This window comes from Triturus cristatus, chromosome 5_2 (assembly GCF_964204655.1).
Source record: "Triturus cristatus chromosome 5_2, aTriCri1.1, whole genome shotgun sequence".
Classification (NCBI taxonomy): Eukaryota; Metazoa; Chordata; class Amphibia; order Caudata; family Salamandridae; genus Triturus; species Triturus cristatus.
The window spans coordinates 338635259-338654207 of NC_140588.1; the positions used below are offsets into that span (position 1 = coordinate 338635259).

The window sequence follows — 18949 nt, forward strand, 5'->3', positions numbered from 1 at the left end:
TCATTATGCACTAAGGCATTAGAAACAGAGCTTGGCAGGCACAAGAGTTTCTTCAAAAATTTGTTCTCCTCAACTTGTAAAGGTCCTGCCGGAGCATAGCCCCATATACCGGCTCCATACAAGGCAATAGAAACACAGCGGGATTGAAAAATTTTCAACATATCATTTACCCGCCTATCTCCCAATTTGCTTGCCATAATAAAAATTCCATAAGTGCTCCTGGCCATTTTAGACCTTACATTCTTATGTTCATTGGCCCAGGTGTTATTATTTGAAAAGGTAACCCCCAGATACGAAAAGTTGTCAACAGCTTGAATCTTTTGCCCCTCTATAAAAAAGGCTGGCTGTTTCTTTCCAAGCCTACGGCCGTATTCCATGACAAAAGTTTTGGATTTGTTTAATACTAACTTTCTGCTTTTAATAAACTGCATAAAACCATCCAGCAATTTTTGAAGACCATACGGTGTACGTGAAATTAAAACCGCATCGTCCGCATAAAGTAGCACAGGGATATATTCATTATTAATTTTGGGGGCATCGACTGCCAGAGATTTAAGAAAGGAATCTATCTCATTGATAAAAAGTATAAAAAGCAGTGGTGCTAGGACAAGCCCAATACTTGACGTTTCAGTTGGGGGCACAACAGGAAGTCTAAAATTAGGTCTATGGAGAACTGACACCAATGATTGCTTGAGATCGTGAAAGGCAGCTTCCTGCTTAGGACCCCCAAGGAACTGAGGTGGGTAAATTCTTTATAAGCAGTGAAGTAAGGGGAACTGCTTTGTTTGAAAACAAAGACAAATAAATTAATCTTCTGTAATATGCCATGAATACTTCAAAAGCCTGGACCTCCATTTTAGCAATATGGCTAGGAGTGGCTTCCAAAGTTTCTATCTTATCCATTTGGGGAGGAATGGTACCATTGTTCACAGGGTTACCAAAATATCGTACATGTCTAGCTGCCAAGACACCCTTTCTTGTGTTGGCACCCAATCGGCCCATTCTGAAGTATTCAGAACCATCTGCAAATACTGTATATGAGACTTCTGGGAAGAACTAAATATAATTGATATCAAGTTTTTGTACCCATTATGCCAATCTAGTCAGAGACCAGAAATTATACAAATTAGACATGATCCTGTTCCAATAGGCTGAGTCCAGCCCAAGTTCCACATGGGAACATCAGCAACTTCAGACCAAATCCAGCCTACTTAGGTCTTGTCAGTGAGATATATCTTGCATCCTGTGTCACAGTGAACATGGGACCTACTTATGGGCATACCCGTCACTCAAAGGGCATCACACTGAGGAAAACAAAAAGATGATAGGTGGGATTCTCAAATTAATTCCAACCACTGGTAATTACTTGTTACTGCATTCCAGTACATCATTTTTGCCCACTAAGCCACTCTAGACAGAGATGAGCCATATGCAAATGACCCTTTGTCTTGTCCCAGTAGGAACGGTCCAGTCTAAAATGCCAGACCAGGTCCCCTCTATATGGGAGCACAAGCGACACTGAATTGATTTTGGCTTGGCTGATCTGGTTGGCCTGCTCCGATTGAAGTACGACCAAAACTGATTTGCATATAGCTAGAATGGCATGTTGGGTGAAAGAGGATAATCTGTAAAGCAGCCCTGACTGAGCGCCAGTGGCTATGATTATTTCACACATTCTCTTTTTCTATCAATTTGTTGCAGCAAATGCCCTAAGTGCGGTGAGTAAGCCCAGAGGTAGGTCTCCTGCAACTTTAGTAAACTTATAGTAGGCTTTATTTGCCTCTGTCTACTTAGGTTTCTTCTTAAACTCCTTTAATGTTGTCAATATTGTTCAGTGAGTCAATGTCCATAGTGCTAGCTTGTGTTCTCTGCAGGTCACTTAAGCCTAAATTAGCTTGACATCTGAGAGAAAACAACAATCCTTGGCTTCAGGAAAAGTTTAAAAACGCCATTATTCAAAAGAAAGTACCAAGCTAACTTCTATTTCTCTGTTCTGTCACTTTGTCTAGGTTGTGTAATTTATTTAATTTTAGTTTATGTAAATATATTTATTTAATATGTATGGCGATGCCACAAAAATGGCGGCTTGTGCCATGCAAAAGTGGATAACATAACATGACATGAGGGTAGTCTGTCAGGCAGGTGAAAAAAGAAGCTGGGCAGTGGGAAAAATTCAGCAGGAAAAAAATCATCAGTGAGTGTAAACAATGAACATCCAACAGAAATTCATCTAGAATGCCTGCCATTTAATTCTAATTTCTATTTTAGGACCATGTTGTTCAATTGAAAGTCAATATACCCTAATCCCTACTAAAATTCCACCCCTTCTCATTGACTCTGCCTGGACGACTTATTCTTCTCCTTTCCATCATTACAACTGAGATCGTTGTCTGTTTAGGTTAAATATTAGAGGGTCGAGCAGTACAGAATGAATGGACAGCCAACTTTACGGCTGTGAATGCCATCATTACGAGGAATACTGGTCCTGTAAAAATGTTAATATCGCCTAATAGGGTCAGTATACCTGCAGGATTCCCTGGTAAGGGAGGGAAGGTAGGAGGACTGCAATAGTATAGCTTAGATGGCCATCCCAACAGAATGAGTACAATTGGCCTGTTGAGTACCTGAAAAATACTTACAACAGAGTGTTCTGATAGGGCGTCAGACACCTGAGGAGTGCAGGAGTGCATGGATCTCTCTTAGCTGACAGATGCTCTGCATCCCTCTTGGGTGCATCCCTGAGAAAGGCCCTGCAGAAGAGGGACACTTGGCCATAAAGCCCATCTTAGCCACTAAATGATGCCCCTCTAATGAAATGCACTCCCCCAAAACTCTAAGGACAGCAAGGTCCTTGACTCATGCATATGAGGGTACAGCTTCCACCAAATATTAGTGATACAGGCTTAGGACCAAGGAGACTGTCAGGAGGCACACTGATTGTGGTCCGCATATGAGGTGTTGCACTGTCAGTGCAATCACCTGAGAGCACCCGTTGGGAGGGATCCGTGCGGCATCCCAGCACAGACTGGGGCAGCCACAGGCTCAACCAGAAAGAGGGGGTATTCCAGCACCCTCTTTAAACCGAGACTGGGTCCAACACCTGCAGTTTCATGCAGATGCCCTACCTTTCTTTAATGCGCACATTCCTATGTAGGTGTGATTTTGGCACCATCCCTTGGACCACCACATTTTTTATAAGCAGAACATAGTCTCTATATATGCCCTGTGCACCCAATTAAGAGGGTACCATACAGCAGACTGGAAATGTGCCCCCATATGTAATAGGACCACAGGTGATGTCTTGATCCCACACACGCAGAGTGAAGAGGAATACAGGGCTTCAAGTGTTTTGGATTATAACAAATGCAAAGTGCCATGCTTATGGCATACTGCTGCAATGAGTAACATTGTTCACCAAGTCACTTACCTTCTTTACTCAGTAAGTCACCCAATTTTTTAAGTTGTGTACAACAGTCTTTTTGATTTCCTTTTTTATTTACCATTGCAGCTAGAACGTGGATTGACTAATGAAAATATATCAAAGTGGACCCGGTCAGATAATATGGAGAACATGACAGTTGAAGTCTTTCTGCCCAAGTTCAAGATGGAAGAAAGTTATGACCTCAAACAAACTCTAAGCATCATGGGAATGAGCGAAGCCTTCAGTCAGGGAAGTGCTGATTTTACAGGGATGTCTGCAAACAATGATCTATATTTGTCCAAGGTGTTCCACAAGGCTTTTGTGGAGGTGAACGAAGAGGGCACCGAGGCAGCTGCTGCTACTGCCGCAGTCGTGACAATGAGAATGGCGCCAATCAGTGTCTTGTTTGAGGCAGACCACCCTTTCCTCTTCTTCATCCGGCATAACAAGACTGGCAGTATCCTCTTCTATGGCAGATTCTGCTCCCCATAATGTGAGCATGTTCAATTTACCAAATATTATCCAGTCATTCCTGACCCTAAAAATTTAAGGGATTTCATAATATTCATATAGCAATATTCACCTAATGAAAACAAGATTTGCTATTTGTGAAATTAATATAATCATTGTAAATGAATGATTGCCTTCAAACAGATGTGCAGCAATTTCATGTGACTCATTATTCAAAATAAAGACATTTCCCTAAATCACTTTAAATGTTTTTGAACTTAATTCATTTTGACCAGCTAGCCAGGTGACTCTAAATGGCACAGTGAGCTTCAACAATTTCTGGGTACCCTCAAAGGCGATTTAAAAATGATTTTCATAGTCTGGGCTTCAAATATACCAGTCAAGTGGTTATTTGTAAACACAAACATGTCCATGATGTAGAAACTCTGATGTAGTGCATGATGGTGAGAACAAAGGAGAAGATTCATCTGGTTCATAAGATGTGTTTCAAAGCATTCTCCAGTGGGTATAAATCCACAAATAAGAATCTGTAATGTGTTCAAAGAAAGGATAGAGTACATATGTTTCTACAAAGCGGAAAGGCATGAAACACTTCATATTTCATGGGGTGTAGTGTAAGGTAAGAATGTGTTAATGTACATTTTCACACAGCTTGCTCCTGTGAATGATCAACCTTGCACATCTCATGCAAATCTACTATTTCCCTGATTACTCCTGAGAATTTCTTTGGAGACCCTAAACGTTGATCACCTATGGAAATAATTACAAATGATAAGATTGTGTGAAACCTTTGCAACATTTTCAAAGCAATATCCATATACGTCACAAACATGTTCACCAATTGTGAGCCCACAACCATTAGACAGTACAAAACAGTAGAAAAACGAGGTTTCAACAACTTTCTTCATTCCTGATTTAGCACAGGGCAAGCCTTGACAATATACATCAGAGGCATACTTCTATAACCACAGTGTGCACCACGTCACTACTCTAGATATTTTGTTATCATTGCCAAAAAATCACTCAATGGTGCCACAGAGAAGCAGAGAAGTGAAGCTGCAAAAACAAATAACTCAAATAACGAAATTCCCTCAAAGAACGAAAAGGATTCATATTCTCTTCCTTTCCAAAGGTTAGAGAGGAGTATTGCGAACAAACATTATCAATTCATAGCACAAAAAACCTTCCTGACAGCGACCAATCCGACTTTAGAAAGAGATGAAGCACTTTGACGGCTAGGCTTCAAATCATAGATGATGCCCTCTTTATCATTGGCAATGGAGACACATGACCTCTCGCACTCCAAGATCTGGCAATGAAGTTCAACACAGCAGGGACATCTTATAGATTTTGGGGACCCTGGACAAATGTATTTTGGAGATCCCTGTTCAGAACAGCTTTGAATTTATGATGTAATTTCAGTTTTTCATGCCCTAGTTGACCAGGTCACTGACAGGGCACAGGCACACTCATCAAAATTCCAAATGTGTTTACATATAATATTTAGGGACAGTGACGTGATTTGAATATTGAAACATAGCACCAGCTCACAAATATTCCTGCAAATAATCTCTGTAACACGCTCGCACTTTTTTACAGATGTTGCATGAAACATGAACACAACATCTCTCTGCAAAATGCCTGTAATAGAGGCTCACACATACCCACATTAAAGATAAATTAATGAAAAACTGTATTTAAAATAATCAGTTTAAGAATTATTTATGATCATCAGGGCAGTATTCTCTGCAGAACAGAGCTGGCTCTATCAGGGGGCCCCTGAAAGCCCACTTTGCCCATGTCGTAAAATGTATCGGCAACACAGTCACCCATTTCTAGCTCCTGAAAATTCTCAACGACAGAATACTTTTTTTTGTCCATTAACAAACACTTTAAATGTGTGAAAATTGCAAACACCCCTCCAGTGCTCCTCCACATTGGTAGGGTGCATCCGAAGTTTTGATTCTTTCCCCAACCCTCTTGAATTTGTGAATGGAACTCATTGAAGCCATTATAAAAATATCAGCATATCATACCATTTGTAGGTGGATGACCAGCAACTATTATAAATATTATTTTTCTACTTCCACTCAATATTTCATCTCATTAATAGAAATAGACACATAACTTGAGAAAAAACCTAAACTACACTTGCTGCAATATTTAATTTAAAAAAAAAAGGTCTGGAATGTGTTCAGAGTCCAGCAAACTATTCCAGTTGCCCAAAAAAGAAATTTGGATCGACATTTGATTCAAAGATTATAGTCAGAACAATAAATATAATTCAGAAAAATAATCGGCAAACCCACCCTACTTACCTGTTGTTCTATAATGTTTATATATGACTTTGCTGCCAATTTATGTGGCCTGTTAGTGCCTAGTGGATGGATAAGTATGTTGTGACTCCATTTGTTGTGTGTGAATGGAAGAGTGTTAGTTGAGGGGTGACCTATGAATAGGGTGTTTTGATATTGAACGTAAGGCTTGGATATGTTCTCCAAACCTATCACTGTGCCATATAACAGTGTCTAATGCAATAACTGTTCTGCAAACAATAGTGTGGGGTAGTTTTTCAGGCTCCATATACACACCAGTATGATTTGTAGCCCGAAAATCAATTAAGTTCTCATTTTGGGAACAGTTAAGTCTTTATTGCTTTTCTGAATTATATCTGTCTTCTGATGACCCTTATTCTGTTAGGGAGAATGTTACAGAGCTTACATGTGTGAATAGAAAAAAGACTCCCACCAATGCGAGTTTTCTTGAAAAAGGGACTAATCAGGAATTGAGCATTCTAATACTGAAGTTTCTCTTTTTACTTTACAGTTTGAGAGTGGATTGTTGGAAGATTGTTCCTGTCTCGTGTAAGGGCTTTGAAGAAGGTACCACTTGTGACTCATAACCAGAGCAGAGCCTTGAGAGTAGGAATAATAGGGTACCTCTTGTTAAGTTTAGGACTTCCCTGGCTGCATGATTTTGGATACTTTGTAGATTACTGATTAGATGCTTAGAAGGACCCATGTATATCCCACTGGCATTATCAAGATGTGACAGCACTAGAACTATGATTTTTGTAGCCTACCTACAGAAAGATCTCAGAATGTTCAGTTCTCATTTTGTAGAATGTGTCTCTGGTCACCGTGCTTAACTTGGATATAGAGTTAGAGATTTGAGTCCATGCTCACACCAAGGTTGAGTTCGAACCTCTCTTCAGAGACCTTATAATGTAGGGCCCTAATTTTGCCATGGTCCACAGGAGAGTGTTTGCCAAGATTGTTTCTGCTTCCCACATGACCCTGGCTTTGTCAGTTTAGTTGGAGAAGGTAATCTTGAAGGGGTTGCTGGGATTAGGATGCAGGGAACATGTGTACATTGAAAGGCAGAGGGTCAGTTGTTGAGCCTTGTGGACTATTACCTAAACTATGGATGGTGTTAATTATAATTGAGGAAATATGGGCTCAGTCTGTGAAGTAGTATTGTATCCACTTAAGGTCTGTACCCTGGGTCAATTTGTGTTTAAACTAGTTCTTTGTGGGCAACTGTGTCACACTTTAAAAATGGCTAGAGTAGCAGACGTGAGATGTCTTTGTTAGAATTAACCATATTTGTAGGTCATTCAAAATAGTTATCAGTACTAATTTGATATATATTCCTGGTTTGAATTCGGTTTGTCTAGCTCAGGGGTACTTGTTTTGCCTTCTGACTGATTCCTTGCTTCTTTAGGATGAGGTTAATGTAAAGTGTTTCATGTTGCTGGGGATCTCTCCAGTTGACAAAGAAAAATAAATGATCACTCTCATCAGTATGACAGGAAAGGATTCTAAATATATGCTTTGAAGTATGTTTGGGGGACATGTGAAGGTTGTCAATCTTGCATTGTTGTTAGTTCTGATTAATTTGTTGCTTTCTTTTGCCAGTAGCGAATTGAAGGAGCATATTTTAGGATTTGAGGTGAAGGCAGCATGTCATCGTGGTTGGCAATTTAAGACAGTCACTGCCTGATGTTAAGACACTATGTGTATTCAGGATTATCTGCTGTTTAAATTAAGTGCTCTGCAGAGGTCCTGGCTGTGCTTGACACCATTTTAGATGCAGTCTGAGCCATGAAAATAAATCAGAAACTCTATTGAAGAGCTCTTTATGGTGGCCATAATTTCTGCCACCATAATGAGTGGACTCTGAAAGACCCAATGTGACATATAGGCAATATATGAAGGGTAGGATACTATCAAATGTCATAATATTGCCTTGGTACCAATAGAGATATCACAAAACAAGGAGGGGTGAAAAAAGGTTCAATGGAGTACACATGGAACTGCTTAAAATCTATTCTTAATACTTGTGAACAATCTGCAGGGATACATACTGGGGTTGCAGCCAAGTGTGCCAGGTGAACATGTCAAAGGAAGACTTTGCCAGAAGGGGGCAGGGATTAAATGGTTATTTTTGGTATGGTGTAATGACACCCAAATGACAGTATTTCAACAGGCACCTTAACAAGCATGTGAGCTTCACAGTATGATTGTAGATCGCTACATTGCTGTGGTGAAAAGTTTGCTAATGGTGATGTGTTGACTCATATTGTTGGTATTTGCCAGTGGAGATACAGCCATGGTATGATAGTGTAATGTCCGGCGGACATGTCGGAAATTGCATAAATCATTACTTCTACTAGACCCTGAGGTCGACTCTTTAATGTCTTGGATGATTAGTTCTGTGATTACTTTCTGATTTCTCTTGCCTTATAGTTCATCATGGGTAAAGAGATTGTTTTCAAGTTGTCTTAGGTGTTAGCACCTTAGTTGGCCAGAAGTCAATCTGTCAACCTTGCGGTGGTAATTCCTCTGGTCAATATAGTGGCAGAGATTGGATTGTTGGTTCACCTTACCTGATATGGAGCCAAAGGTAAAACAAAATGTTGGCGACGTCAAAGGATCTAGTGCATTGGTTGAATGGATGTCTGCTGACCTAAATTGTAGCAGCTCTTGTAATTCTACTGACTGGTACGATAGTTCAGGTAAACCTTATTATTGTTCTTGTCAGAGAGGTACTCCATGTTGAACAGATGCTTGCCCTAGTTAGCATGTCAGCAGAGATGGCTTTCCGTGGACTTGTAGATATGATTGAGCAGCCTGCACCACCTGAGCGTCATTAGACGTGATGCTCTGGTGGTGTTTTCATCGGTGATAGTGGGAAAGCATAAAACTCAGAATTGGACAGCAATTACTCTGTTGACATGTCCATATGATTTGTTATATTTTTTAACTAAACATATAATGCACAACTATTTTTTATCTTTGAGGATTGCAGAAAAACTGGTTGAACTAAGCATGTTCCTTAATTTTGATAACTCTCTTTTAATTTGAAAGCATAGTTCTGCAGTAGGAGCATGACCTATATTTTTTTGCTTCAGTGTGTGAAATTAAGACATTTGAGCACGGAAGAGGAAGGGATGCAGAGGCAATAGGCCACCTCAACTATGCCTAGCTAACTCTCAGCACAGGGTCTAGCCCTCGGCATACCTGCTCCCATGCGAAGGCGTATATAGACCAGCGCCTATTTTAGTAGTACAGCTGGCTCTGAGCTATGACTGGTTGAATATTTTACTTTGCCTGCAAGCCGAGTATCATTGCCTTTTGCAAATGCAACTCATGTTTCCCAACTTCGTCCAAGGCAAATATGAACCTGCCAGCCTACCACGGTGACCAGAGCGTGCCACAGGATGTTCTGCCCATGAACAACAGGACATCACCATGACAGTACATGAAAGTCTCTGGATGCAAGCTGAGAATTTTGACATTGCCATCAGCAAACCTCGTGGCCCCAGGATAAGATATGCAAGGCAAAGAGCATTATATATGATGCTATGTGTGCAGTACCAGCTGTTGATAGCCTCTGACAAAATGTGGAAATTTGTATACAGAAAGAACATTGATATTCAATTTTAAAGCAGTGTACTTGGCTCTGAAAAGATCCTTTTCTTGTGTTATATGTTTTTGGCTATATTTTCTTTAGATGTTTGCGAAGTAAAAAATGGTCAGAAAATGCACACACTATAGCAGTAAATTAATAGGCAAACCAAGAAAGAAATTCAAAATCAAGCTCAACACATTCCCAAAAATTCTAAAAAAGCCTGGCTCTCGAAAAAAGTGAAACATTTTCCTCGGGAGAAGACTTCATAACAATAATCTATGCCCTGCTCAATAACATCCTGGATACCACCATCGCTCCCCCGAAATTCAAAATTCGTGGAGCAGCATAGCTCATCAAGGGGCAGTAGAAATCAAACCACCTGACCTTCATGGTAAAGGATCAACACTGGCTCCCCTTGCAAATCAAGATCATCTTCAAAATCAGTTGCATCACTTGCACACAGGGTCGTAGCTTCCATTGGTGCAGCAGGTGCTGGGGCAACGGAGCCTAGAGCACTGAGGGTGCCATTTAACCCTGATAATTTCTGTATTTTATCATCCGATTGGCAGTCAAAGGGGCTATTTTCCTTGCTTGCACCAAGGCCATTTGCATCCTTCCTATGCCATTGGTTACAAGGCCTCTACACCAAGATCTGTGTCTACCTAGCTAAGAAACTAACAATATTTGGCGGTCAACACCAGATGACAGAACACTGCGGGAAGGATACAACAAGAAAACTTTCCTTCTCAGCAGGATCTAGAACAATATCCCCATCTATAGCAGAACAGCACCAACACTACTAATATTCAGGAAGAAACTGAAAACTCACGTCTTGACGGAATACTACCTGACTTCTCACCTCTTCCACTAGCTCTACTTTCACACGATGTACCCACACCCATGTATCCCCACTGGGGCTTGTCTCCTGTTCAGTGTTCCTATGATATGCAGCTAGTTTTGTACTGTAGTAATACCAAAACATATATACATAAATAAATGGCTCTTAGGAGGGTTATATAGTAGCTGTTTTAAATTGTTTTACATTCCCCACGCTATTGATTATCTCCACATCTCCTGCATGTTCTCAAAATTATCAGCATTTTCTGAGGTTATTTAATGCAAAACTTCTCATGGCACAGCATGTGACAGAAAGCCCTCCATTTCTCCAGAAGTGACCTGATATGTTTTTGGTTGGTGTTGTTTGGAGAGTTCACATTGGCATGCAAAGCTTTGTGGAGCCACAAAATGCTTCCACATACTAAAAGAACAAACAAATTTCCCTGGCTTAAGATCAATATGTATTCACTGAAAAAATCAAAGGTTAAAGTGGTGTTATAGTTAGGTACAAATTTCAGTGACAGCGTAATGTTTTAAACTAAAAAAAACACTGAAAGTCGAAAGTTATAGTTATGTTTAGTAACTATTTGTTGTGCCCTAAGTTAACTATAACTTGCGCCCCCATGCACAGTCTTCTTATCAAAGATGTTATTTCAAATATTTGCTGTGATATTTTCAATGTTATAGAACATGTCATAAGTTATGCAATATGTGAGGTAATCAGCTATGTACGCCAAGTGTGCAAGTTATAGTTACCTTATGGCATAAGCTATAGTTACTACAATAATTCACACAATGCAATGTTCATTAATATTGTTTATTATAACAATATTTCATAAAGTAATAATTAAAAAAACATGTCTGTAACTCTTTCTTTTAACATAGTTTTTATTATTACATTTTGTGGGTGAAAAATGTTAAAATACATTGTCAGAGACATATTGTTTTTTTTGTTTAAATAACATGTTCATGAGTCTTTGAACATTTTTGACCCAGAAAATGCAATCTTAAAAACAACCACAAGAGGGCCTTGCACTCCAGCTGAAGAGAAAAAGAGCTCCAGCTAGAAGTGCTTAAATAACATATTGTAAGTCCTTCTGGGATCATAGATTGATTGACCCAGGAGACTTGCCCTTTGATTTTTTTTTAGATTTCTGGAGGATTCCTGGATTTCTTGGAGCCCCAACAACACAAAAAAAGGTTTGGTTGCGCCCTTCCCTATTCTAGGGGCACCGCCAAGCTTAAAAATAAATAAACCCCTTGCACAACATTAAGGGGTGTTCCTTCAAGGGAGCATTGAATAATAAATGTGTTGCTCCTACCGCTCATTTATTATTCACTTTAAAAACAATTACTTGGGTTTTCCAGTGCCAGCGGGACACCAATATATTATTTTTTATAAGGGGAGAGAGACCCATGGCTGCCCGCCCTAAGTCACTAGGCACCCCACCCCCAGGGCCTTTTTTAAATTAAGGAGAGGGGTTGCATAGCCCCCTCCCCAAGCCTTTACAGTCCCAGGACCCCATCCCTGGGCTTCTAGGGGTGCCCCGGAGCCCACCTGGGCTACCCCGGAGCCCACCTGGGCACCCCTGCCTAACTGCCTCGCTGACTGTCGTACTGCCGCTGACGGCGCCCCCTCCTCCGAGAGGCGCGGTCCGTGCCTGCCTGCCGGTCACTCGCATTGCTGTTTAGCATTTCCCTTGTGCTCCTCCGTTTTTCCTTTTGTATTTGTGCCAGTGTTTTTGTTTTAATTATTCTGTAAATTGTGCCCGTGTTTGGTTGTCTCCTTCCTGTCTGCCCGCCTACCTCGCCGAGCCCCGCTCTCCCTTCCCGCCTTGCCGCTAAGCCCCGCCCCTTTTGCCTTCTGTATCCCTCCCCGCTCCCGCCTCCCAGCTGCCCCGCCCACCCGCGCACTTGGCCTCATATGGCGACCGTGCGACGCAGGTGAGTGTGACCCACTTGTGGGACACCCCCGCGCCGCACGGCCACCAGCTGCTGTGCCCTGCCTAACTGCCTCGCTGACTGTCGTACTGCCGCTGACGGCGCCCCCTCCTCCGAGAGGCGCGGTCCGTGCCTGCCTGCCGGTCACTCGCATTGCTGTTTAGCATTTCCCTTGTGCTCCTCCGTTTTTCCTTTTGTATTTGTGCCAGTGTTTTTGTTTTAATTATTCTGTAAATTGTGCCCGTGTTTGGTTGTCTCCTTCCTGTCTGCCCGCCTACCTCGCCGAGCCCCGCTCTCCCTTCCCGCCACCGCCGCTAAGCCCCGCCCCTTTTGCCTTCTGTATCCCTCCCCGCTCCCGCCTCCCAGCTGCCCCGCCCACCCGCGCACTTGGCCTCATATGGCGACCGTGCGACGCAGGTGAGTGTGACCCACTTGTGGGACACCCCCGCGCCGCACGGCCACCAGCTGCTGTGCCCTGCCTAACTGCCTCGCTGACTGTCGTACTGCCGCTGACGGCGCCCCCTCCTCCGAGAGGCGCGGTCCGTGCCTGCCTGCCGGTCACTCGCATTGCTGTTTAGCATTTCCCTTGTGCTCCTCCGTTTTTCCTTTTGTATTTGTGCCAGTGTTTTTGTTTTAATTATTCTGTAAATTGTGCCCGTGTTTGGTTGTCTCCTTCCTGTCTGCCCGCCTACCTCGCCGAGCCCCGCTCTCCCTTCCCGCCACCGCCGCTAAGCCCCGCCCCTTTTGCCTTCTGTATCCCTCCCCGCTCCCGCCTCCCAGCTGCCCCGCCCACCCGCGCACTTGGCCTCATATGGCGACCGTGCGACGCAGGTGAGTGTGACCCACTTGTGGGACACCCCCGCGCCGCACGGCCACCAGCTGCTGTGCCCTGCCTAACTGCCTCGCTGACTGTCGTACTGCCGCTGACGGCGCCCCCTCCTCCGAGAGGCGCGGTCCGTGCCTGCCTGCCGGTCACTCGCATTGCTGTTTAGCATTTCCCTTGTGCTCCTCCGTTTTTCCTTTTGTATTTGTGCCAGTGTTTTTGTTTTAATTATTCTGTAAATTGTGCCCGTGTTTGGTTGTCTCCTTCCTGTCTGCCCGCCTACCTCGCCGAGCCCCGCTCTCCCTTCCCGCCACCGCCGCTAAGCCCCGCCCCTTTTGCCTTCTGTATCCCTCCCCGCTCCCGCCTCCCAGCTGCCCCGCCCACCCGCGCGCTTGGCCTCATATGGCGACCGTGCGACGCAGGTGAGTGTGACCCACTTGTGGGACACCCCCGCGCCGCACGGCCACCAGCTGCTGTGCCCTGCCTAACTGCCTCGCTGACTGTCGTACTGCCGCTGACGGCGCCCCCTCCTCCGAGAGGCGCGGTCCGTGCCTGCCTGCCGGTCACTCGCATTGCTGTTTAGCATTTCCCTTGTGCTCCTCCGTTTTTCCTTTTGTATTTGTGCCAGTGTTTTTGTTTTAATTATTCTGTAAATTGTGCCCGTGTTTGGTTGTCTCCTTCCTGTCTGCCCGCCTACCTCGCCGAGCCCCGCTCTCCCTTCCCGCCACCGCCGCTAAGCCCCGCCCCTTTTGCCTTCTGTATCCCTCCCCGCTCCCGCCTCCCAGCTGCCCCGCCCACCCGCGCACTTCGCCTCATATGGCGACCGTGCGAACGCGCAGCGGTCACGCGCAGTGGGCGCGCCGATTGTGCGCCGAAGGCGCGCCAAAGGTAAGCCCGTCTGCGCCCGTCTGCGCCCGGATCGCGACCAGCGCCAGGACCCCTGGCCAACGAAGATCCCGACCTACCCGCCTGACGTACTCAGCCGCCACCCTCATCGCTCTCAACACCGGCCGACTCCCAGAATGCCACCAAGCCACTCCAAGACGCATCCACGGACCTTTCAGCTGCCACGCCTGCAAGTTCTCCTGCATCCGGACCAGCCCCGCACCAGCACCCGCCAAGTCGAACACCAGCAGCACCCACCTCAAGTGCATCCTGCTCAACACCCGCTCCGTCCACAGACACGCCATCGAACTCTGGAACCTCCTAGACGCCACAGCCCCTGACGTTGCCTTCCTCACGGAGACCTGGATGAACGCCTCTTCAGCTCCCGACATCGCCATCGCTATCCCAGAGGGCTACAAGATCGTCCGGAGGGACCGAAACGCCAACCAGATGGGAGGAGGCATCGCCATCATCCACAGGAACACCATCCGTCTCACGACCAGCACTGACAACACCCTGACCAGCGCCGAACACCTGCATTTCCAGATCCACACCAACCCGAACACCACCCTCAGAGGCACCCTGATCTACCGACCCCCTGGACCACGCACGCAATTCAGCGAGGACATCGCCGACTTCATCAGCCCGCATGCCCTCCCCTCTGCTGACTACATCCTCCTGGGAGACCTCAACTTCCATCTGGAGAACAACAACGACCACAACACCAGCACCCTGCTCGACCACCTCGCCAACCTGGGACTCAAGCAACTGGTGTCCACCCCCACCCACCTCGCCGGACACACACTCGACGCCGTCTTCTCATCCAGCACAGACATCGACTTCAGCCACGCCACAGAGCTTCAATGGACGGACCACAGCTGCGTCCACTTCACCTTCAAGAGAACGACGACCCACCAACACCAGCAACAGACCGCCAGCAGAAGCTGGAACAAGATCACAGCAGACCAGCTCGCCACCTCCCTGAGCCATCACCCTCCTGCCAGCTCAGCAAACCCCAGCAAGGCCGCCGACAACCTCACGAAGTGGATCAGCAGCTGCGCGGACGAACTCGCCCCGCTGAGGACCCCGCCTAGCAGACCCGGCAGCAAGAAGGCCCCATGGTTCACCGACGAACTCAAGAGCTCCAAGAAGAACTGCCGAGCCCTCGAGAAAGTCTGGAAAAGGGAACCGACACCGGACAACAGGACCTCCTACAAACTTGCCACCCGGAAACACCACCAGCTGATCCGCGCCGCCAAGAAAACAGCATTCAAGGACCGGTTGGACAACAACGCACACAACTGCAAGGAACTCTTCAACATCGTGAAAGAGCTCTCCAACCCCAGCGCAGGAAACAACGACATCACCCCATCGCAAGACCTCTGCAACTCCCTCGCCTCATACTTCCACAACAAGATCACGGACATACACAGCAGCTTCAACAACCAACCAACGCACACCACGACCGACCAGCCACCCCCCCCCCACCACCACCCTCCACGCCTGGACCCCGATCAGCACCGAAGACACCATCCGCATGATGAACTCCATCCACTCCGGATCACCGACCGACCCCTGCCCTCACCACGTCTTCAACAAGGCTGACGCTGTCATCGCACCCCACCTGCGAGACATCATCAACACCTCCTTCGACACCGCCATCTTCCCTGAAAGCTGGAAACACGCCGAACTCAGCGCTCTACTCAAGAAACCAACAGCGGACCCCACCGACCTCAAGAATTACCGCCCCATCTCGCTTCTCCCGTTTCCAGCCAAAGTCATCGAGAAGACCGTCAACAAGCAGATGGCCGCCTTCCTCGAGACGAACGGATCCCTCGACCCCTCACAGTCCGGCTTCCGAGCCAAACACAGCACCGAGACCGCCCTCATCGCCGCCACCGATGACATCCGAGCCCTGATGGACAAGGGAGAAACAGCGGCCCTCATCCTCCTAGACCTCTCCGCGGCATTCGACACGGTCTGCCACCGCACCCTAGTACGGCGCCTCAGCAACATCGGAATCCAGGACAAGGCGCTGGAATGGATCATCTCCTTCCTCGACGGAAGAACACAGAGAGTCCGCCTACCACCGTACAAGTCAGAGGCCTCCGAAGTCATCTGCGGCGTCCCCCAAGGATCATCCCTGAGCCCCACCCTCTTCAACGTCTACATGAGCCCCCTCGCGGCCATCGTACGCAAACACCACCTCAGCATAATCTCCTACGCCGACGACACCCAGCTGATCCTCTCCCTGACCAACGACCCCGCCGCCGCCAGAGCCAACCTGCACGAAGGGATGAAAGAGGTAGCCGAGTGGATGACGACCAGCCGCCTGAAACTGAACTCGGACAAGACGGAGGTCCTCATCCTGGGCTCCTCACCCTCCGCCTGGGACGACTCCTGGTGGCCTCCCGCCCTGGGCACCGCACCCAAACCGACAGACCATGCACGAAACCTGGGCTTCATCCTGGACTCCTCCCTCTCCATGACCAGGCAAGTCAACAGCGTCTCCTCGGCGTGCTTCAACATCCTACGCATGCTACGGAAGATCTTCTGGTGGATCCCCACAGAGACCAGGAAGACCGTCACCCAGGCCCTCGTCACCAGCCGACTGGACTACGGCAACGCCCTCTACGCCGGGACCACCGCCAAGCTCCAGAAGAGACTCCAGCGGATCCAAAACGCCTCAGCCAGACTCATCCTCGACATCCCACGATCCAGCCACATCTCCGGACATCTGAGAGACCTTCACTGGCTCCCCGTCAACAAGAGAATCACCTTCCGCCTCCTCACCCACGCACACAAAGCCCTACACGACCAAGGCCCGAGCTACCTCAACAGCCGAGTCAACTTCTACGCTCCCAAACGCCACCTCCGATCAGCCAACCACGCCCTCGCCGCCGTCCCCCGCATCCGAAGAGCGACTACAGGAGGAAGGTCCTTCTCCTACCTGGCCACCAAGACCTGGAACTCCCTCCCGTCCGACCTGCGCCTGACCCAAGACCACCTCTCCTTCAGGAAGAAGCTGAAGACCTGGCTGTTCGAGCAGTAGCGGCACCCCCCCCCCCCCAGCGCCTTGAGACCCTACGGGTATGTAGCGCGCTTTATAAGTGTCATTGATTGATTGATTGATTGACAAACCACTATGTTGGTGGCTGCGAAAGGGAGCTGCAGGGCCTCAGCAGCCCCAGCTGGCTCCTCAGCCAGCACCATATTGGGTGCTCCTGCCCGTATGGGCAAAAGACACACAATTGGGAGCAGAATTTTTCTACTGGTTTTGCCAGGCAGGAGCAAAGGGAAGTTCCCTGTCTGTGCATGCTGCACTGTCCTGGGCAGGATACCACAGTGTCATGAGGTGGGCTCCCTGTGATACTGTGTAGTATCACGCCCGGGAAGGATTGTCATCCTAGGCTAGATACCACCACTGGGAGGGGGGCACGCTAGCCCAACTTTCCTTTTTGTAAATGTTACGGCCCCAGGAGGTAGGATCCCTAGGGCCCAACAGAGGCTTGGGAGGAGGAGCTGCATGTCCCCTCCCCTGCAATGAACATTTGGCCCTGGGAATAAGGTCCATGGGGCTCATCAGGGGCTCGGGAAGGAGATCTGCATATTCCCCACCCCTTCAAAGTGGATTTGGCCCTAGAAGATGGGGTACCCGGGCCCACTCACACTCTCTTCCTCATATATATATATATATATATATATATATATATATATATACTATTAAAGACCTCCAGGCCCTGGCCCACCCTTGGGGGGGGGGATTTCACATTTTTTGTGTGTTTTTTTTTTGTTTTAAGTACTAATCCTGTGATATCATAACTTAAAAAAAAATATATATATTGCGTCCTCTGTGACCACTCACAAGGGTTAGAGGGGCATGGTATCCCCACCCTGCCCCCATATAGTTTTTAGTCCTGCAAGGACTGCCTGCAACATTTTTCCTCAAGTTGTAGGCTCTATTTTTTTTAATTGGTTTCTAGGGATTCTGGAAAAGTCCCTTGAACCCAGCCATCTAGATATACACATATATTTTTGTTCCCTAATATCTCAAAAACTACTGAATGAATTTACACAAAATCACACATAGTACACTTTCTGGATCAATATGTAGCTTCTTGCCAGATTTGGTGTAATTCTGTTTTTTGCAGTAGTACTGCTTGCAAAAGTCTCTTAAAAATTAATGGAAATTTTGCGTTTTGGGACCGCCCTCTTTCTCGGACCCTGCTTGACGGATCACCCTAAAACTTTCCATGAACAAACTAGGCAAAAAGAGCACATTTTTAAAAAGTTTCATGAGGATTTGCCAAATGGTGCCAAAGTTATTATCAAATCAAAAAAGCCATTTTCTATGGAAACCCCTACCTAACTATAAGTACCCAGTGGCGACAGCCACTGGGTAATATATATATATAGTGCAAAGAGTGCTCAGATACAAAGCCGCACTTCGCTGTCAGGTAGGTTCACACCACTTTATTCATGAAACATGCAGCTTTCCATCTCGTTATAAAATCCCTCGGCCTTACGCGTTTCGAAGCCTTCGTGCTTCTCTTCAGAGGCCACCGAACAGGAATCAGAATGAATTGCCTCACATTTCCCCTCTGCATGCTCTTAAGTTACTTTTATTGGCCTCCGTTGTGCCCTTGCAGTTAACTAAT

The 18949-nt window shown here is 46.4% G+C and overlaps 1 protein-coding gene across 3 annotated transcripts in view; it reads left to right on the forward strand.

Annotated features, from left to right (window-relative positions):
• The window catches only part of LOC146822957 (serpin B10-like), a 273400-nt gene that overhangs the window by 171138 nt on the left and 83313 nt on the right, over positions 1–18949 (forward strand). Inside the window, exon 8 of one of the 3 annotated variants that reach the window (XM_085607112.1) lies at positions 3509–4131. The exons of the other annotated variants lie outside the window; for them this stretch is intronic. Within the exon in view, the coding sequence (XP_085463238.1) occupies positions 3509–3913 (405 nt within the window). The 3' untranslated portion in view covers positions 3914–4131. Of the gene's footprint in view, positions 1–3508; positions 4132–18949 lie in introns of those variants that run through there. 3 annotated transcript variants of the gene reach the window in all.